The sequence below is a fragment of the Heterocephalus glaber genome, unplaced genomic scaffold, assembly GCF_053883595.1.
Source record: "Heterocephalus glaber isolate CG9 unplaced genomic scaffold, H.glaber_assembly_v1.0 deba00001442, whole genome shotgun sequence".
NCBI classification, from domain to species: domain Eukaryota; kingdom Metazoa; phylum Chordata; class Mammalia; order Rodentia; family Bathyergidae; genus Heterocephalus; species Heterocephalus glaber.
This window is the reverse complement of record NW_028258296.1, coordinates 44,802,826-44,825,336: the sequence shown is the minus strand read 5'-3', so window position 1 is coordinate 44,825,336 and position 22,511 is coordinate 44,802,826. Positions and strand designations below refer to the sequence as shown.

The following is a 22,511-nucleotide window of genomic DNA, read 5'->3' as shown; positions in this document are numbered from 1 at the left end:
AAGCAACAGCTTCCTGCTGTCTCTTTGGCACAATGGCTGAGTCACTTCCTCACACAGGGAACAAGGTGTTTCATGGAATTTGACTCACCAGCATGAGATGCTTTTTGAATCTACAAGCAGCTGTTGAGCCCTAGCCTGAGCGGGTGCATGACACCTGCACCTGCCCTTGCATCTCAGCCACTGCTGCGGCACCTGCCTGTGTAGAGCTAGATGGGGCCACCAGACACCAGATGGCACTGGAGTGCTAGATTCCCACTGCCCAAGAACAGTGTCACCTTCACAAGGGACGAGGACAAAAATAGCTACTGCTTACCATGCACTGTCCTCTTGCCAGGAGCAGTCCTAGGAGCTCTCCTGACAACCAGTGCAGGGGTGCTGTTGTGTACCCCATGCTGCAGGCTTGGAAACAGAGGCCCTGAAGGAAAAGGAGCACCTACCAGCTACTGGGTGATGAGCTGCGATCTGAGCCCACCCCCACTCACAAGCTGGACTGCCTTCATCTACCTGCTGAGAGGCCCCTGCTCTACTGGCAGGAGTGAAGAAGTTCTACCACTGACCTCTATCCATGAGCCATTGAATCACTCAGGGCCTCCACTTATCTTCTCTAAGAGTTACATGCACCCTTGATCCTGTGGTCTCCTTTCCCTTGCCCCCGGACCTCAGAAGCCCAGTTCTTCTTCCCCAGATGTAACTGACATCAGCTTCCTGGGTACCCCCCAGTGATGTTTCTGCATATATCACCAGCCCACACACACATATTACAAAACATACACCAATGCACACGGTTGCATGTGTGTTTCTCCTTTTTTTCTACTTGCCATACAAGAACTGCCTATGGAACATTCCATCCACATGGAACACTGCCTGCCCCAGCCGTAACACTTCCTCAATATGCTGAACTGGGATGCCCCAGAGACCCAGAGCTCCTGGAAAGCTGCCCTCTCTGCCCTTGCCCATGCACAGCCTCACCCCGCACAGTTATTTAACCTCTCTGTGAAATAAGGCTTCTGCTTCTAGGGCCAGGCGATTTGGATGAGTTCATGTATGTAGAGGAGTATCATAGTGCCTGGCACTTAGAACCACACATTGTAAAATTCATTACTGCCCTGGTGGTGGGAAGTAGCCTGCTATCAGGCATATCCAGGTGTGAAAACTGTCCTCAGATCACTGTAAGGGCCAGTGATGGCCAAGTTGGCCAAGTTTATGCACACTCTTAAGTGAGCCACCAGTGGATCCTTAGTGCTGTGCCTATCACTTGTCCCTGACTCTTGACTCTCGCTCGATGACTTCTCACTCGTACTCCTTGAATATATACCCCTAGCTAAGACTAGGTCCTTCACTTGGGCCCTAGGGCTCATCCCTGCTATTCCTCCTTTCTCATAAATCATTTCTCCCTCTTTTATGGATTTTTAAAAAGTGATTTCAATGATTTCCAGTATCACAGAGTTGTACAACCATTACCACATTAAATTAGAACCTCTTCATCATCCCAAGAAGAAAGCCTATACCCAATAACAATCATTCTACATATCTCCCTAACCTTGCCCTATGTAACCACTAATACACTTCTATCCCTACAGATTTGCCTGTTCTGGACATTTATGTAATTGGCATTATACATGATGTGGTCTTTTGTGCCTGGCTTCTTTCACTAAGCTTAATGTTTTCAAGGGTCCTCCATTGGTAGTGTGTATTGTACTTCATTTTTTGTGGTTGGATAATATTCCATTGTATGGTTATACCACATTTTGTTTATCCACTGATCAGCTGATGAACATTTAGGATGTTTCTACTTTTTGTCCATTATGAATCATGCTGCTATGAGCATTCATATTCAAGTTTTTGTGTGAACATATGTTTTCAGTTCTCTTGGACATGGGCCTAGGAGTAGAATTGCTTGAGCATGTGCTAACTCTTAACCTTTGGAGGAACTGCTAGACTGTTTCCCAAAGCCACTGCACCATTTTAAATTCCCAGCAGCAGTGTATGATGGATTATTTTTATCATCATAAAAAATTCTGAAATAACACCCTTGAGCCCATGGCTCTCTCCTCTTGCTAACCTATTTCTCATTTCTTTGTTTCCTTCTACTGCAAAACTCCTAAAAATAAGTGGTCTCTATTATTCATCTCTAATTCTTCATCTCCCATTCCCTTTCAACCTATTACTATTAGATTTTTTTCTCCAGTACTTCACCAAAACAGCTTTTGTCAGTTTTCGTCACCAGTGATACCTCTGTTTCTGAGTGATGGGTCATTTCTCAGTCCTCATCACCTGACCTCTCAGCAGCTTTGGACATGACTGAGCATTCCCTCTTTCTTCAAGCATTTTCCCCACTCTGCCTCTTGCATGGATGTGCCTCTCTTCCCCTTCACCTCCTCCCTCACCAGCTACTTCTTCCCTAACCTCTAAACACCGGGGCTCCAAGTGCTCAGTGCAGTGTTGTTCTCTGACACTCTCCATGTGATTATAAACCAATGTAAGGCTTTCAATTCTATTACCCCAGACTCCTGGATTTGAACCTCCAACCACAACCTCCAGATTCATATATTCAACTGCATATTCATCTTGGATATCGATTTGACTTTATTTTTAACCTGCCACATCCAAAATAATAGTCTGAATGTCTGGTAACAAATCTGCTCCTGCCACCATCCTCCTCGTTTCTGTACATGTCAACTCCATCCTCCTGCTGCTCAGAGAAAAAGACTCTGGAATCAACCTGGACATTCCTCTCCTCCACCCACACCTCACACCCCATCCCAAAGTGAATCCTGTTGACTCTGCTTCCTAAGTGCATCTTCAACCCAACCACCTCTCATCACCCCCATTGCTGCCTAAGCTCAAACCAGTCACCTCTCACTTGGGTGACCCTTCCAGCAGGTCTCTCTGTTCTCCCTTTGCCCCCTCAGATTCTCTATGGCAGTTCTTAAGAGGCTTACAGTGGTCATATCATGCTGCTTCTATGTCCAGAACTTTCCAGTGGCTTCTGTTTCACCAAGAGGAAGTGTCAAAGTCCTTACTTGGCCTACCAGACCCTCGTGATCTGGAACTTCACTGCCTTCCCATCTGCTTCTCTCTCTTGGCCTACTCAAACATGCACAGCACTCCAAACTCAAGCCTTTTGCACTCACTGCAGCCCTGTTTGGAATGCAATGTCCAACCTCCAGGTTTCCACATGGCCTGCTCCCTCACCTCCTCTAGATCTTCATTCAAATGTCACTTTCTCAGTGAGGCTTTCCTGGGCTACCCCATCTAAAACTCAATTCTTTTGCCCAAATACCTTAACCCTGATTTCTCTGCTTTATTTTTCTTTCTAGCAACAGCAATCAACAATTCTTTATCTTGATTATCTATCTCCCCCCACCAGCATATAAGCTCCACAAGGGCTAGAAAGTTTGTCTGCTTTGTTCCCTGCTGAATTCCAGGAACCAGAACAGTGCCTGGCACATAACACGCATTCAGTGAACTTTTGTTGAATGAATGAAAAATTAGCGATAGACACTGGGGGTGTTTTCCATCTTTTTTTACTAAAAAAAATGCTATAATGACCAATATTGTACACTTGTTATTTTGCTTATATGTGAGTGCATCTGCAAGACAAATTCCTAGAAGTAGAATTACTCGGTCAAGGAAATGATCAGTTGGGATTTTGGTAAACATTCCCTGAGAGTTTGGGTGGTTAGAAAACCCACTAGAATCCATTACTGTATGATGAGCAAATTGTATGCATGGTACCCATGCTGACCTGGATTGGTAACTGAATGGAAAGAATGTAATCAGGAGAAGAGCTCACCGGTAAATTCAAGAAGTTCATTAGCCACTGACACCACTCACTCACTGTCCTATCAGAGGCACTAGTGGGTTGTCCTGGCACCCTGGCCACACTGCAATCATCATACCCCATAGTTGCTTGAAGGCATGGATTGAAAGTACAGGTCCTACAGCCTGCATTACTCCTGGTATCTGAAGACTTTATAGGAGGGAGGACCTTCCAGTTCATTTAGCATAATACATAGTTAGTGATCCTATATTTTTCCTACATGGATTCTGAGATGTTCTGGTCAAAAATTTTTCTTGGACTTTTGTCCAGGTTGCCAAATGGGACCACCCCTGGGGATATCATTTACATTGTGGTCTATATGATGGAGCAGTGCCCAGCCTGGCAGCTGTGAGCAAGTGATCTGGCACTGTATGGCACCATCCTAGGGCAAGAACCTGAAATGACTTTCAGGGTCCCTCATTTCTCCCTCTTCCTGGGCTGAAATAGTCACAGCTCTGTAATAGTTGTTTGCCCCACATGACTGTTGGGTGGCTGTTTCTAAGAGTGGGCCTGCCTTTTTTGCAGATGATGTGGAGGAATTTGTAAACATGAACTTTGCCCAAGTTGATCTCCCTTGTCTCAAGCAAACAGTGGCACAAATTGTTCGTGGGTCTTGGTGGAGGAGTTTGGCCTCTGAGGCCCTTTAAACCTCACCTACCTGCTCAATTCGGCCATTTAAGGTTGTAGGTAGGAGTTGCACAATAGAACTTCCCAGTGGGCAAGGTGTCAAGATGGGCCCTAGCCTCTGTCCAGACCTGGAGGTCAGGGTTGCACCACCCTGATTCTTGGGGATTTGGCTCCTTTTGGGTGTTCTGGACCTGATTTTTAAATTCTCAACTCATGAAGACTCTGGTCTCTGAAAACGCTAAGGTGGGTTCACACAATGGAATAAGAAAGAGTCCTTGTTGTTCAGAATTCATTCCTCCCATTCCCTATCCATCAGATTGGCAAAAATTGAAGTCTGACAAATGTGGAGTAAGTGGGATTCTCATATACAACTGGCAGGAGTGCCAACGAATACAAACACTTTAGAGAGCATTTTGCCTGAAGATATCCATACCCTTTGAAATAATTCAACTTTTAAACATATACACTCTGAAGAAATTTGTGCACATAGAGACCCCTGTAATGATTATTGGAGCATTATTAGCAATGATGAAAGGTGGAAATAGTTCAAATGATCATCAACCAGAGAATGAATAAATTTTAGTTTACTATTGCAGTGGAATACTATATAGCAGCAAAATGGATGTAGTGGATATATATATATAATATAAATATATTATATATATATTTGAGTAAAACTCAAAAGCAATTTAAACAAAAATAAAAGCAAGTCACAGAAGGATATATAATATGGTGGCATTTACATAAAGTTTAAGAGTATGCACAAATGCTACATGTTGTTTATGGATATACATATGTGTATAACAAATTTTATACATTTTATAACGTATTAGGATAAATCCCAAAATCAGGAGAATGATTGCTGTGGCCTAAATGGTATCCTCCCCGCAAATTTGGAGTTGGAACCTAATGTGTAATGTGACAGTAGTAAGAGATGAGGCCTTTGGGAAGTGATTAAGTCACAAGAGTTCTACTCCCATGAATGGGATTAGTGGCCTTATTTTTTTAAAAAAAAGGTTCAGAAGAGTTCCTTTCCAATTCCACCATGTGAGGAATAAGCAAAAGCCATTTTTGAAGCAGAGGGTGAGTTCTTACCAGATATAAAATCTGTTGATGCGTTGATTTTGTCCTTCCCAGACTCTAGGGACCATAAGCAATAAATTTCTATTGCTTACCAACTACTTGGTCTAAAGTATTTTTTTTATAGCAGCGTAAGTGGACTAAGACAGTGCTTATCTTTGGGATCAGTAAGGGTTATGCAGGCACTTTAATGGCTTCTATAATATTTTATTTCTTAAGAATGCTTATTATTAGGTATAGGATAACAGCCTGAGTTACTGAATAAGTAAAGAGATGTTTTAAAGAGTGTCTGATCCGATAGGGAGCAGCGCTGTATGTGTTGGGGCCAGTGGCTGATTTCAATGAGTCTGCTCCTCGATTCCTGCACCATCAGGGGGCCCATTTGGAGATCTTTGTAATCTCTATATTGATGAACATCACCAGAGCATATAATTCCCTCATAAAGCTCAAAAGCTAAAGTGAACACTTTCGATCATGATTCTACACTATAATTGAAGTAATTCATAAGAGCAACTGCCTTTCTTCTCATGGCCACTTACCCAAAAGAAACCAGGTTAGCATTTTTTCCTTGTCAGATATGTGTTTGGCAGCATGGCCAGGGTGCACATTCACATCTCCAGAGTCACCAAGTGCCTCACACTGTGAGCCTTTGTGGTGCTCATGTAGAAACCTCAGGTGTTCAGTCTAAGGATACCTAGGGCCACTGTGCACTGTGTGGGTAGCATGTACCATGGCCATGGCCACCATCCAAACATCAGGTTCCTGCTCATAGCAGCCAAGCAGGGGAGTCAGGAGGAACTGGAATTTCAGGCCCTGTTAGGTCTATGCTCCTCTTTTGTTATCTGGTGTGAGCAGTCTGTGTAAAGAGGTGTGCGTGTGTGTGTCTGTGAGTGTGTACATATGCTAGGTGGAACTACTGACCACTATGGCCTCCACCTAGTTAGCCAAGTTCTGACCCTGAACCCATGGGCTGGGGTCTCAGCAGGTCCCTGATGGCTGTTTCTGACCAGTTAGCATTTGGAGGTGGCCTTTTGAGCCCACCAGCTGGGGTTATTAAAATACATTGCTTGGAGGAAATTAAAGGGCATGTTGACTTGCACTTGACATTTGTTTATTTCCCAGTGAACTGACCATGTCGGCTGTGTCTAGTGGTCACTGAGGGGCAAAGTCAGGATGCAGACCACCTTCAGGAAAGCTGGGCACACACCTTTGGAATTCCTGTACCTTGGTTTACCTACTGTGAAATGTGAACAAAGATCTTGCTCGTCTCCCTCAAGGGCTATTGAGGGGACTGAGAGGAAGAGTAAACAGGTTCCATACAGTTAAATCACTATCTGTGTGGCCTATTACAGTTGGTAAAGTAGCAACCTTGCGCCACAGATGATGGTCCAAACTGGCATTCTCAGGGGAAGCTCTCCTTTCTTTGGTGTCATCTTGGTTCCTGCTGTCACAGATCCACAAAATGAAACCTCCCCATGAGTAAATGAATGAATGGTGCTCCCTGTACCCACCTCATGTCCCAGTCAATTTCTTCATGCATGTTCAGAGCTTTTCCACACCCTTGCTCACATGATTTTCTTTGACTACAATGTCTTACTGGTACTCAGTGAAATCCTACCTGCTTCCTAAGGCTTATTTCAGATGTCATTCTTCCCTGACATTTTTTTCTGATTCTACTCAAGTTGACGTGACGTGACATCACTCTCCTTGGAACCTTGAAGACAGAGCTTATGGTCTCATTCCTTGTGCACCCCTCTAGGGTCTGGCAGGACATCTGACACTCAGCAGGTGCTCGGTGTATGTTAAACTGCAGAGAGCTGACCAGGCCCTTTGGACATGTCAGTGTTCTCCAGCAGGTGGGAGCCACAGTTCTTACCTTAGGAGTGAACATATGTAGGATGCCATCAATAGCCCCTCGCAGCAGGAGCCCTCGGACCAGGAAGCAGGCCAGCACCACGTAGGGAAAGAGGGAGCTGAAATACATCACCTGCAGGGAGGACAGGGACCCACCATCAAGCAGAGCCCTTCCTCCAGCTGGTATGCCCCTCCTTGTTCACAGCGGGCCATAAGAACCTCTTCTGATATCAGGCAGTGGAAAACAGACCCCTAGAGCCCTCAGGCATGGAGCCAACCCCCCCCCCACACCTGGCTCTGAGCCCAGGCAGAAGCAGAAACAGGACAAGGTGGAGCCAGCATGGGAGTGGCTGGGCCTTGATTGCCTTTCTAAGGACTGGTGGGCTGGGCTAATGGCTGCCTAGAGGTGAGGGAACCCTGTACTGTCTCTCCTAATTTTCCCAACAGACCCTTCAAAGACCTTCCCTGTCCTTAGAGCTCCTGTGACAGAAGGACATAGACAAAGCCCCAAGCAAAGACCATCAGAAAGAGGCCTTGATCTTGTAAGCCTGGCCTACAAACATCTGCTCCTCTGAAACAAATCTCAGGGCCATGTGGTGAATGGCAGAGAGACTAAGAGGGTGTGTTATTCAGAGCTAACAGACTAAGATTTGACTCTGCCTGTGCTACTTACCAGCTATGTGGCTTCTCGTTATCTACTTAACCTCGGTGTGTTTCTATTTCCCTATTTCTAAAATAGGTGCAATAATTCCTAATTCATAAGGTTGAGGATCAAGTGTGTTCATATATGTGGCAGTCCTGACATGTGCCGTGAAATGTCAGCTGTTGTTTTGGGCTCTGGACAGGGAAGTCCATGGCTAGGATGACATCACCTTTCCAGAGCTTATCTTGTTGCCTTGTCAAGTTCAATGAAGAACTTGGAGGGCTGGGGATTTAGTTCAGTGGTTCTGCCACCTGCCTCGAAAGTGCAAGGTCCCAAGTTTGATCCCCGGTACCCAAAAATAAAAAAGAACTTGGAGCCTCAATTCCGGCTCTGAGATATTAGGTGAGGTGCCTTCCCCTCTCTGGCTCAGTTTCCTCATCTGTAAAATAAGTGGACAGGGCTACAGGATCTTTCCTATTTCTAGAGGTCCATGAATACTGAAAAGTGACAAATAAGAAAAGGCCTTTCTTTAGAAGGGACCTGAGCTGTGAGGGAAGGTGTGTGGGACTTGGCTAGTGCATACCACCTCAGAGATCGGACCACTGGTGAGCTGCCTACAGGACTCTGAGGCCCCCTTCACTCAGAGCATCCACCTGTGCTCTTGGCCCTTTAGTTGTAGACAAGGCAACCTGATAGAGACCACCCTGAGCAAATTACAAATTCATGTATCAAAAGTCTGAGTCTATTAGGCCACGATGGCTTGCCTGAAGAGCCAGCAGCTGGTGTGTGAGAAAGAACAACTCCCCACACCACTGGTCACAGCAGGGGTCTCAATGATTTGTGACGCTGTGATATCTTGGATTGCAAGACAATAGTGCAGCTAAGGGAAGGATGACTCATACAGAAAACTCCTATAGAGGCAAAAGTTAATCTATGGGAAGAAACAAATTTCCCATTAATTTATGAGCTGTTCTTGCTAGAATGTTTTGTTCCCCTGTTGCTAGGACCCTGCTTGAGTCAGTGCTCTCCACTCCACTGTTCTTTGCATGCCCCTTACATGCCCCTTACCCCTCCTAGAAGCTGTGTGTTAAGTAAATAGTGGCAAGCTCCAGGAGACAGTGTCTTAGCCTGATAAGAGCTTTGACTGTCCTGGGCCCCCCATTTATCCATTAAGATCTTGTCTTGTCTTTTATTATCCTGCCACTGTACTCTTGGTCAGGTGATTGGAGGATTGATCAGCCTCCAATAGCAATCTCAAGGTTTTCACCCCAAGTCACTCAGAGCAACCTACTTTAGGGGTTTTCTTGGGAATCTGAAGGACCCAAACATAGACAGATGGCCCTGGGTCAATATTCTCCTTTTTCTTCTCTTTAATGTCTGCATAGCAGGCCTGATTTATCTGAGCACAGAGACAGATGGAGCCGGGGCAATGGTTTTTCCAGCAAGCCCACACCTGGAAGGCTGGACACTGCAACAATACTCCCTCCCCTGGAGGCCAGTCCCATTGTCCTGAGCCATCCAGAGTCCCAGCCCTCCTGAAGGGCCCTACACTAGTGACTAGGAATTCCTGCCCCTGCCTTCTGCATCTTTCTGCTGCCTTCCCCCAACTCACCTTGCCAGAAGATTGGATGCCCTTGACAACAGCCATGCCAACAATGCTCCAGGCCACAAGGAGGCACAGCGTCATCTTCCAGTTGAGGCCTCCACTCTCGGAGATGGAGTTGGAGATGTCCAAGGCTTCTCGGTACCAGAAGTAGGTAGTGGCTGAGCTCTTCTCACACTCTGCCTCCACCACTGAAACCACAGCACAGTCCCCGGGGCCTCAGTGTTGACAGCAGTGGGAGAGGGGTGGCTGAAGGAGTGCTTCCAGAAGGGCTTGTGCTCACTCTGGATCAGCCGTAATCTAGCAGGGTCTGGCCAATTCTGGGCCTTTATGGGGGACTTCAGGACACAGTGACCTGGCTAATCCCACCCCTATCACCTCATGCCCATGTCTATCTGTGGAAGGTAGGAAGGGCCAGGCTGAATTGGCCTACAGGTCCTCAGGGGAAGTTCCTAAGATAGAAGCTGGAAACCTGGATGAATTGGTTTACTGGTTTACTGGTTAAATGGATGTTGTGAACATGGGAAAGTGACTTCAGGGCCCCAGTGTCCCCATTTGTGAAGTGGGTTATAATCACCGAGCACTTTGAAGAACTGGCATACAAATTAAGTTTATTCCCAGATAACGTGGTGTTAGAATAACACAGAGTAGTTCTTAACAACTAAACAAGGGCCACAATTCCCCATTTTACCTATACTCATTATTTTATCTAGTGTCCTGTGAAACCCTGTTTGATAGGCCAGAAAGAGCTCACTTGCGCCGGGGAAGGGGAAAGGAGGGCCAGGAGTGTTAAGTGGCTTGCCCAAGGTGACACAAGGAGTCAGTGAAATCCCAAATCTGTGCACTAAGCTTGTTAGACTCCTTCTTGGAAGGGGGCTGGCTGGAGTCCCCAACTAGGGCACCTCAGAGTCCCACACTTGCCTGCTACAGTCCCATTCCTGATGACAGGACATTCACTCCAGGGCAGTGGGTACTGGAAGGACTTAAAGAAGTAGAAGATGCTCCATCCGATGATCACATTATAATATAGCCCGACAAAGAGGCAGACCTGAAGACAAGTCCCAGGGCAGGGTCACTGAGGCTGCAGGCAACGCCACCCCCACCCACACGCCAACCAAGACCCAGCAGCACAGGCCAACTTAGAACACAGAGGTGTGGTAGTGAAGGAACTCAGGAAACCCACAAAAGAATCCTTTGGTTATTCATGTTTTCTCTTGTACGCAACAAACCCTTTAAAATGTTAATGCCTTCCAGTTTGAAATTCTTCTAAGATAGTTAGAGCCCTTCCCTGTCATTTCCAGAGGGCTCAGGATTCTGACTGGAGCTGCTTCCAGGACCATGGAGGCATGAGTGGGTTTTGCCCGTATGGAAAATGGCCTCAGGCAGCTATGATTTTTGAGATTTTTGTAGACTACTGGTTTCCTATGTCCTCCTCTCTCTCAGGATGCTACTCTCTCTTTGGTAGGATTAGTAGCCTGCCTCTAGAAAAAGATCACTTTTCATTTCTCAGAAATACAATCACTAAGCTTAGAAGAATTTTATTTAAAATAAGAGTACATGGACTCTGAGGGAGGACCCTAGGGGTTTCTTTGAAAGCAATGTTTTATCAGCAGGGATTTGCTGCATCCAACCTGGATATGGAGGGGTCCCTTCCAGGGGCCTGAATGTCTCAGGGAGCAGTGAAGTTTCTGGACCACTCTTGTGGGGAGCTGATGGGCTGGTAAGTAGAGGTGAGTATCCAGGAGGGTCCACATATCCCCAGAGGACCCTGGCTGAGATGTTCCAGGGCTACTTTGTGCACATGCCCCAACTTTTCTACTTTTGCACCAACTGCAAATAGCACATGTTGTTTCAGGCAGTGTGGTCCTCTCAGTTTAGGAAATATAGTGACTGTGGCCCTGGAACAGCAGCTGTATACCAGCCTATCCTGGTTCCCTCGCCATTTTTGTTTTGGTCCAGGACTCTAGCCTGTAAACCTGGTGACCACCTCTCCAGTAGTCCCTCTGTTTTCCACTTAGGGTCTGCCCCCAACCCTGGACTCACAATGCAGCTGGAAAAGCCAATGCCTCCCAGGCGGGGACACACGTAGTGCCACACACCGATGCTGCCACGGCGGATCCTCTGGCCCACAGCCAGCTCCAGGAAGAAGAGGGGGATGCCAATGATGATCAGCAGCACCAGGTAGGGCACCAGGTAGGCACCTGTAGGGAGAGGGCAAGGGGGTCAGAGTGTGACTACAGCACAACAGAGTGAGGTAAGGGGTGGCAGTGTTGTCCTGAAGTCTCTGCCACATCTTGGATTACCTGCACATTGTTCCCAGGCCTGAGACTCCTCTGTGAACGGCCTGGCTCATGCCTGTGACCTACCCTATAATGGCCCACCCTCCTTCTCTTTGACCCCCAAAAATGCTAAAGGAGGAACCATATGTATATCAATGTCTCCTGCTCACCAGACTAGGTTCAGAGACAGATAATACCTCCCTGCCTCTCAGGGACCCACATGTCCAAGCAGACAGACATAGTCACCTCAGGAGACTCTCTGTGGACACCTGTCTACATTCACAGGGAAGTGGTCCAGACGGCATGGACCCTGCTCACATGCCCTCACAGGCCTAGCCTGTCCACATCTCAACCAGATGCTGATGCAGCAGACTGGGCAGCTCCAGGGAAGCAGATTTGGAAATTCTCCAAGGAGAGGGGGTCTAACCAACGTTGCCATTAATCCACAGCTAATTGGGAGGAACAGAAGAGAAATTAGCCATTCAGCAAAGTGCAGTCAGGAGGATCATAAAGGATAGAATGAATCTCACTAAAGATTCCAGATGATAAATTAATCTCGCTGTCCTAAGCCTTACTATAGACACAATCTCAATTCTAAGTGACAGGGCATTTAGCAAGAGAATTAAAACCACATCCAGACACAGACGAGTGTACCCCACTGAGAGCCGTGCCAGCAACCTAGTCCTGTTAGCAGCATTGTCAGCCAGTATCAAACACGGTCAGGCCTGCCCTGCTCACCAGGGCCCTGATGGTCACCCAGTACTTCCAGACTAAGCTCACAAGTCAGGAGTCTCTAGAAGCACCCCCCAGCCACACTGTTCTGTCCCTATAACATGACATACATGTGCCCAATCTGCCAACAGACCTGGGGGTTGGGCATCTCCTAGGCACAAAACCTGGCACTTGGCAACAGATACCTAGTGTGGGTCCCCTCTATGCCAGGCACGGGCAGTGGGAAGTACTGGAGCAACAGAAGGCACAGACGTGGGAAGACAGGACTCTTGGATTCACATGAGCAATATCAAACTTGTGTGTACCCACTCATCAAAGACTCGTTACCCAGGGCCAACTGAGCACATGGATGCCCAGGGAGTGGCCGAGCTTCAGTGGAAATATCAGGAAAGTTTCCAGGAAAGCTTCTGAGTCCTATAGAACAGTATCCATCTCATCACACACACATCCAGTGTGTCATTAACAAGCAGCCCCATCATGGCTCTCAATGGAGGGAGGGCCTGAAGGACCACAGGTGTAGACCCCTGGGTCTCTCTGTAACTCAGCCTTTGGTCTGGGTGGACCTGCTCTGCTGCAGGAAGGTAAAGGGAGATAGTCTCGCTGGTTTTGTATTTTGTCCCAGGGTGCTTGGAGGGGGCAAGATGGGCAGTGAGACAGGTGTCAGGGTGTTCGCAAAGTAGGTTGGCACCTTCTGTGGATTCTTCTATCTCACCACCACCACCAAAGAACTGGGGAGAGCCTCCAGGTAGGAGCTGTCCTAGAGTGATCCTGAGGCAGACTGGACCCTGGCCTCCTACCACTCAGGCCCTGTGCACTTCAGCTAGCCTGAAGGATGCTGACTTGACTGCAGGTCTCTTGCCCACGCCGAGGTCCAGCTGATCAGAGTGCTCAGGGGGCTGTGTGCAGTCTAGGTATGCAGAATCTGTGGTTAAGCAGAGGCACTTTGGTACACTAACGTTTGCTAAAATCACTTGGAAGTGCAAGACCTCCCTCTTCCCTTTTACAAAATATAACTTAGGGACACAACTGGATCTCTTTTGATGTTCCAGTAGCCACTGGAGCCTGAGGTCTGAACAGGTCAGGGAATTAGGAAATTTAGCAGAATGTGGCCACAGGCAAGTGGAGTTTGGACTTTGTGGTTCCCTGGATCTCTAACAGTCTATGTCTCAATCTATACCCTGTGCCTTGCTTCTGGAAAACCATGAGTTTATTCATGAGATTTTAAAGACCCCTTAGCCCTAGACTGTTGAGATGTGCGTTAAGAAGAAGCTAAGAACTAGATCCTGAAGCCAAACCTCCCAGACTTGAATCCTGGCTCTGCCATGTAAGTAACTATATGGCTTCGAATTACTTGCTTTCTCTGTGCTGTTTTTTTATCATCTGTGTAAAGAAGAGGACAAAAATATTAGGGTAGAATTGTATGAAATTACTGATATTTGACTATGTTTTTACTTACAGAAAGGCCATTTCACATACCTCAATCCTATTCCTATCGCTTAGAGCTGTTGTAAGGGGGAAATCAGTTACCTATAGTAAACACTTAAAGAACATTTGCCTCTTTCTAATAAAATAAACAGGAAAAAAGAAAAGAGGATGCAGACTAAAGAAACTTCCAGTAACTGATAAAGCTAAGCAGAGTTCCAGTTTCTATCTAGAATTAAGCAAAACAGAGCTGGATCATGCATGACTTAAAACCATCATGTCAGCTCTCAAGCCAAACAGTTGTCTCCTTCCTGTAATAATTTGCCTCCTTCTAAACATTTAAAGCAACTTACTATAAAACCTGTAAAATGTAGGACAGTTAACAGTACAGACAAAAGGACAGTGCAGGAATCAGAAGGTGGAAGAATGAAGGCAGAAATGTGAAGCGGTGAGTGCAGCATCCTGAGAGTTGACCATGCTTTTCTTCCAGGGCTGCTTCTGGCTGTCTGGTGCCATGGTGATTGTCTGGTGATGCTGCAAACAGAGTAGGCAAGAACAGTGCCGTGTGTGTGTGTGTGTGTGTGCGTGCGTGCGTGTGTGTGTGTGTGTGTGCTGGTAAGAGAAACTGATTCAGCACCAAGTGTCCAGAGAACGCTGATCATCTCAGCTAGAAAAAAACAGAGTTAAAGGTTCCCAGCTAAGTCTCCAAATGCCATATGTCCTCCAAACCATTTGGGGTTTCTGTGACTCTTAACATCCCACAGAGCATAAGGAAAGCAGCCGCCATGTTTATATCTTGTTTTGGGCTGGTCTTAAATGAACATATGACCATGCTATATAGAACCAAAAGCTCTGATTGGCAGTTACTTACAGAAAAATTTTAAAAAGATCTTTCAAGCAAACCGACCATGTGGCAAATATACTTCGTGAAGACAGAAAGACGGAAGCATCTGGCATAACTTGGTCTCAAGAGCTCAGGTGGGCAATAGAAACTTGGAAGAAGAAGCCTCAGCCAGACTTTGCCTTTTCAACAAGGCAGAGAATGTGCCCAGGAGAAGAGGGGAAGGGCCCTGAATCAGGTTCTCTCTCTGGGAGAGGTTGCCTGCTAAGAATCTCTGAAGCAGGGAGAAGAGTTGGGTTAAAATGATCACAAAGCTCTGGCTGGAGTGTGGTGGTCTGAGGGCAGGGGATGCAGGAGCTGGAAGCTTCCTGTTGGTTGGCTTTCTCAGGAGCTGAGGTCTGGGCTTGGAAATGTCACTGTTTCCAACCTACTGGCAGTTTCTTTGTTTCTCTTCAGTACGTTGTCCCATGTTTCAAAGCATGCCACCTTTGGAAATTTCTAGGCTATGTCTAGGTGCCGGAAAGTCAAGGCCTGAGGGCTTATCCTTGCCCTGGGAGCCAAAGTGGTGGTGATGGTTTGACACTTGACACAGGGAGATCCTTAAGAGGAACCTGTACCCATGCACAGCATGAGGTCCCCACAGGGAACAGTGAGTGTGGTGTGAAACGCTCAGGCTCCAGCCAGGCTGTCCAAGTTAACCCTGATTTTGTCACTTGCTGAAATCTTGGTCACACATGACCCTGAACAAGTTACCTAACCAATTTGTACCTCACTTTTGGAGTCTCTAAAGTAAGGATAGTGATAGCTCCCTCTGCATAAGGTTGTTGGGGGGACTCAGTGGTTGAACCATGTGAAATTGGTGCTTCTGTTGTTCCAAGATGCTCGAATATCAGCATTTCAGGTCTCTGAGCCTAATAAGTGTTTAGAACAGGGCCAACACTTACACCCAGTAAGCATTTTATAATAATGGCCCACAGCTGCTCTTTACTATGAGTTGGGTTCTTTGTAAAGCTCATTTAATCCTTCTGCTTATCATGTGAGAGGAAACCATTATCATCCCCATGTTAGAGGAGGCACAGAGAGAGGGTTAAGCAACTTGTACTAGGTCCCAAAGCTGACTGGCCAGGCTGGGAGTCACCTAGGCATTCGGGGTCCACACAAATGCCTCATGTTCTCCTCATGGCCCACAGCCTCTGGATAGGTATTAGCCACCATTGTGGCTATTCTGTAGGCCTTATTCTGGGATCTTAAGCTCCCACTTACATAAGCTGCCTCAGCCAAAGGGGTGCTCCTTTTCACCCCTAAACCCAGCCCATTTTCAGGACACCCAGTTGCAATCAGGGCTACCTCTTACCCCCTCCATTTTTCTGGCACAGGTAAGGGAATCTCCAGATGTTGCCAAGGCCCACAGAGAAGCCAATCTGGGCCAGGATGTACTGCAGTTTGCTATTCCAGGCTGGCCGGTCCTCTGCATCCAGCTCCTCCTCCGCTGCCTTCTGCTTGCCACCTGACTCACCAGCTACATTCAGTACACTTTGCTTATAGTCCACAGGCTCCTCGAGGGCCAGCAGATCAGCCACCGACTCAGTGACATGCTCGTTGCTGTGCTCACGCTGGGTCACTTTGCTGTTCTTCGGCATGGGTGCCACTGGGGCTGTGTAGCCCTGCTCCCCAGCACACGGAGAAGATGAGACTAAGCTGCTGTCAGGTTTTTCTCATCCAGGGACCTGTGAACTAAGTGGGAAGGAGAGCATGAGCTGAGCACACCAGGGACCTGGGGAGCCCAGAGTAAACATAACCCAAATCAACTCCCTGGCGTACACTCTGAGGCTGTCAGGGGCCCCAACTGTTCAGCCCTCTTGCTTCCTGATCAGGGTGCCTGCAGAGGAGCTCAGAGTTTACACACTCAGGTTTCCCAGAGCTCCTACCTGGGAATCATCAGAAAGGTAAACCTTGGGGCCGGGGATGTAGCTCGGTGGTGCCACACCTGCCTAGCAAGCGCAAGATCCTGAGTTCGATCCCCAGTACCAGGGAAAAAAAAGAAAGATAAACCTAATAGGGGCAAAACCATACAACAAACCCACCATGACATTGCTGTCTTCCATACTGCAGAAACTAGAATATTCCAACCCTTTGGAGATTCCCCACAGCTTTCCCCTTCCAGAGTAGCCATGGTTGTGGCTAAGGGCCCCCTTCCCCATCTGTGTTCCATTCAGCCAAAACCAACTGGCAGGATTCTTCTAAAGAGTCTTTCTATTCAAATGCTCTCAAGGGTCAGTAATATCACCGGGAACTTGATAGAAATTCATAACCTCAGGCCTAACTTAGGCCTGCTGAATCATTTTTGGCATTTTTACAGGATTTATACGTGGTCCAGTTGGTCATTAGTATTTGCACCCCACCCCTACTCGTCTAACCCTCACCCCCATCCCACAAAGAAAAAGGCTCAGAGCCCGTTGGGCTCCTGGAACCAGCTATTGCGGTCCCTTTATTTCCCTGCCAGGAGCTGCTGAGCAGGCTCAGCTAAGGCTGCTGGCACCAGAGCCTAGAAGTGCTTGCTCCGTGCCAAAAATCCCGGGTCATTGCTCAGCACTGACATTATCTGAGGGCCACTGCAGCCAAGGATGGTTTTCCATCCTTCAGTGACAGTTTTACAGCAGATAATGTCTCTACAACATGGGCAGGGAGGCAAAGCCCTTTCCTGCTACTGCCAGTCCTCATTTGTCTTTCATGCTTTCCCATAAAGAAATAAGGCACCAAGAAAACGAATTCTTTGAAGAAGACTTATATGCCATTATATTTCAAAGTACTTCCTCATTAAGGGGAGGTTGGAGGATTTAAAATTAAACACACGCACACACCCTGGCCCGCAGTTGCCCTGCATCTTTCTAGGGATGTAAATGACCCAGCTCTGTAATTACTTTATTAAGGTAACGAGCTGTCTCTGAAAGCTGGATTCACTGTGTATTCTCCTCTTCATATGTCTGTGGCACCCAAACGGCACAGGCAAGGTGGAACGGGACTGCCCTTTCTGCTGGCCATGACCCAGACAGGCCTCCTTGCTGACTCAACAAAGACATGGCCTTCTAGGGGACCTGGTCACCCAGGTCCTATTACACATGTGATGAAGCTATGAGGCCTAGCAAGTGGGAATAACTGTCCATGCTGTCCTGTGGGACTCCCTTCCCTGGCCAGGCCATGGACCATATTAGCAGGTGACATTTCCTTGCCCTCTTTATCCAAGGGCAGCAGTAAGCCTTTTGCAGCCGTCTCCTCCCACCCTAGGAAGAGTTGGGTCTTGGGCTTTGGAAAAACTTGGACAGAGTCCACCTGCCTAAAAGATCTCAGAATTCCCTACAAGGCTCTAATCCCTCCTTAATGAGAAGGTGCTTTGAAGCTGCATGTTGCGAAGCCACTTTACAGAATGTCACCTGATTCCCACTCTCCTGCAGGGTGCCCCAAGGTGGCACATGGCTGTCTACAGACCACTCAGCTTCCCTCTGCTACTGCCATGTTGCTCATGCTATACAAGTGCAGGCTACCCCGAGTTATGCCTGGGTTATCAGGATGAAAGCTCCCTCCCCATATACACCTAGCAGGTCACTGACTCAGGGCACTCAAATGGAGTAAACCTAAGCCATATACAACAACTGCTTGCCTGGGCACCCCATCCTCCCCACAGCTCTCAAGGAGAGCTTTTACAAAGGCTGGAGCCAAGGAGAAATCTTAGGTCCCTTTGGAGACCGCAACTGCTGAGGTGTCTTGGCTCAGAGGCTCTTTCCAACTATTCTGCCTAAAACAAGATTAGATCTGCACAATCTGCAGTGCATTAGAACTGACTTAGATCATAAAGCCACAACTGGAGAGCAACAAGGGGAATTCCTGCCATTCTGTAGAAATTCTGTATGTGTGTGTGTGTGTCTGTGTGTCTGTGTGTCTGTTGCTAGGGATTGAACTCAGTGCCTCCTGCATGCTACCATTGAGCTACACTTCCAGCCCCGGAATTTGTCCTGATGCCGACCAACTGGAGCACATGTTTCTCCATAAATAGCCTGGTGAGTGGCAGCTCTAGTCACCCACAGGAGAAAGGGCTGAGGAAAAAAAAGAGCACTACTGTAGATTAGGAGGACTCAAGGACAAAACTAGCACATTCTGGGAGAGCCAGAGAATACCACCTATAGCAGTGTCCCGGCAACCACAGGGCCATGCTCAATGCTGCACAAGCTTCTGCCTTCTCCCCACATCACAGATGCATCCTGCATTGCAGGGTGGGCCTCGGGACCCCATGCCAGCAGGTCCACAAGATGCAAAGTGCTGGCCCGATCCTGCAAGCTGAGGCACTGGGCTGAGATCATGACTGGGAAATTCTGTGCCCGGTGACTATGCTCAGGCAGCAGCAGAGCCAAATTCTGAGAAAGTAAAGCTCCAGGGACCCTAGAAATTGCCTGACTCATCAGTCTCATTTCATATATGTGGAAAATGAGGCTCAGAGACAAAAGGTGAACTGTTCAGAACATCTCAGGTCCTTCTGACACCCTGACCAGAGTCTCTCTGGAGAGTACCTTTCACTGAGCCCAGCTCAGCAGAGATGGCGGACACAGGAAAAGGCAGTTGGGTGTTGGGGTATAGGGGATTGGCTTCAAAGTCAGACAGGGCTGGGTTTCAGAGTCTCCATTTAATTAATTCATTCACTCACTCACTGGCTCACTCACCCACCTGATGTACTTTTCCTGAGTGTCTCCTGTATACTAGGATTGGTTCTTGAAGGATATAGCAGTAAACAAAATAAGCCAAGCATCCCCTTTTGTAGAGCTCACATTTCTTGTGGGATAGCCAGATGCTGAAAGAGTACATGTTGAATATAATGTGCTACTAAGAGAAAAAACACAGGCAGGACAGAGCAAGCTGGTGAGCTGCTCCTTCACGCTGGGGCAGGGTATGGGGCGAGTCAGGAAAGGTGACATTGGAGTGCAGGCCTGAATGACAGCACAGTGTTGTCAGAGGGAAGAGCAGACATATGCTCCAGAAAGGAACCAGGAACAGCAAGGTGGCCAAAATGGAGTGAGAGAGGGAAGAAGACCAGAGGGTGGTGGAGAGGGAAGGCTTGGCCACACACCAACTGTGTGCTCTTGGACAAAGAACCTTAATGACATAAGCATCAGTCCCCTCATGAGTAGAATAGTTCTAATGACTGGTCCCCTCACCAGGGAAGGCTGTTGGGAGGAGCCACAAAGAGGTGCCCAGAACAGAGCATGGCACACAAAAAGGACACAGACAGCAACTGCTGCATCCAGTAGGCCTTCTTTATCTTTATATATTTAAAATATGGAAGTCCTCATATTTGTATTTGGTTACATAATTCTACTCTCCTCACTAAGGCCCAAAGTGAACTCAAAGTGGGAGTGAGGTTGGCAGTAGAAAGAAGCATTTTGCTACACTTAGAAGTGCCCACTTTCGTTGGTGAGAACTGCCATCCTCCAGAGGTTGCTAGCCAGCATTCCATGAAATTCTGTCAGTTACAATGCTGGGTGGCCAAAGGAGCTAGGTAAAGTTCATGCAGCTCCACATGGATCCAAAAGATCAACAATATTAATTTTTTAAAAAATAGGGAAACAGGGCCAAGGATTTAGCTCAGTGGTTTCACCACCTGCTGCGCAAGCGCAAGGACCTGAGCTTGATCCCCAGTACCAAAAACAAAAAACAAAAAATAGGGAAACAGGCCAAATGCCCATCAACTGATGAATGGATAAAGAAAATGTGGTTCTTTTATGCAATGGAGTACTACTCTGCCAAAAAGAAGGATAAAATGGAGACATTTTTAGGTAAATGGATGCACCTTAACCATACTCTTAAGTGAAATAAATTGGACACACATGTTCAATTATCACATGGTTTCTCTGGTGTGAGAAAATGAAAGTGTAAATAAGGCCCAAAATGTATAATAGATACTGTGAAATAGGAAGAAAATGTTCAAATGGGAAAGGGAACTAGAGAGGGGAGAGGGGGAAAGGAAGGAAAGGAAAAGGTAAAAAAGAGAATATAAGGAAAAATGGAAACAAAATTTTTGTAAATAAGGAAAGGAAGAGGGGCTGAAGGGAGAGGAGGGAATTGGGAAAAAAAGAAGAATCAAGATATGTCATGTACAGGTACAAATTCCATATGATGAATGTTATCAATATGTATATCTACAATGTACCAATAAAATTAATTTTTTAAAAAAGGAAATTCCATAAAAAGTAGTCCTCACTTGAAAAGTTTAGCATTATCATTATTGTTGCTGTTATTAATGAAACTTATGCACAGTACAGTGGTACCTCAGTTCATGAACTTAATTTGTTTTACAATTTTGGGGAAGATGTCCACATTCGTGTTTGTGTGGGGAAGGTGGCTGCAGTTGTGTTTGTCACCCAATGTGGAGTTTGTGAACAGAAGTAAAATTTTGTTGAATGCATCTGAGAACCAAATTGCTTGCAAACAGAAGCATTTGTGAACCAAGGTTATTACTGTATTTGTAATCACTTGAAATAATTTAGAAACATTTTTATATACTCTATGGTATAGTATGGGGTGATGACTCTGTACAGGAGTTGTCTGGCCTGGGTCCAAGTCCCAGCTTCACTGTGTGCCAGCTGTGTCCTCAGGGTCCTCATCTGTCACACGAAGGTGTCCATAGCGCCCCTCACAACACAAGATGCAGGTCCCAGGGCCACTCGCCCCAAGAGATGCTCACAAACGCTGTTTTTTCTTGGGGATCGTATTAGATTCATACTCACCACAAAGTGAGCTGGCCGAGCTGGCAGCTGCTGCCACTCCAGGCTACCTATGGGGGCGCTGAGACTCAGGGTGGCACAGAGTCACCCTGCTCCTGTGCTCTTTAAATTCTCTAAGCTAAAAGTGTTCTTTAAAGGGGAGGTGACAGCAGCAACTTGGAGCAACCTTCCCTCTTCCTGATCCTCGTCACCAGTTCCTTGAAGCCTGGAGTTCATATACTGGTGAAAGGCCAGCTTTCAGACTAGGGCACAGCAATCTGAAGTGTTCGTAGCCAACAAGCCCAAAGCACACCCTGGAACAAGTGCTAGGATCAGGGAAGGACCCAGAGGGGGCAATTCCTCTCTGCCCTGCCTTTGCATCTCACTGAGCCAGCCATGATCCAGGCACCAGCCAACTGCACAATTTGCCCTGAACCTCCTTTTCCCCTTGAGTAAAATGGGTTGGGCCCCTTTCAGTTCTAGCATACGTCCACTGAGTGCCCCTCCTGCATGGGGCTGTGAGCAAAACATGACCTGCACCAGGCACTGGTCCTGCCACTCTCTGTCAGCTGGGAGTCCTCTGGGGGGTGTCATGGGATGTGCTGACAGCCAACCCAGCCGTACTCTAATTATCCCTCGGTAGTAGTGGGGGTGGGTTATAATGCTGCTTTCACGAGCGATGCATCAGTTATAAAACTGCAAGTACTCTCTGAAAGGAATGCCTCAATTACTTAAGGCACATCGCAGAGGGGTACAAGTGCCGAGCAAGCCCTCCATGCCAGCTTGTCACTTAGCAACCCATGCTGCTTACAGCTCAGAATAGCTCCGGTGAGAGAAGCAGGACTGAGCAGTGAACTG

General features: G+C 47.1%; 1 protein-coding gene across 3 annotated transcripts in view; it reads right to left on the bottom strand.

The window, feature by feature from the left end:
- The window catches only part of Slc6a17 (solute carrier family 6 member 17), a 109,649-nt gene that overhangs the window by 14,310 nt on the left and 72,828 nt on the right, over nt 1-22,511 (bottom strand). For all 3 annotated transcript variants that reach the window (XM_087213244.1, XM_004853674.4, XM_021265629.2), the window contains 5 exons: nt 16,259-16,638; nt 11,674-11,831; nt 10,552-10,678; nt 9,640-9,821; nt 7,407-7,517 (listed from right to left, as the gene is read on the bottom strand). In XM_087213244.1, the coding sequence (XP_087069370.1) occupies nt 7,407-7,517; nt 9,640-9,821; nt 10,552-10,678; nt 11,674-11,831; nt 16,259-16,544 (864 nt within the window). In that variant the 5' untranslated portion in view covers nt 16,545-16,638. The remainder of the gene's footprint in view (nt 1-7,406; nt 7,518-9,639; nt 9,822-10,551; nt 10,679-11,673; nt 11,832-16,258; nt 16,639-22,511) is intronic.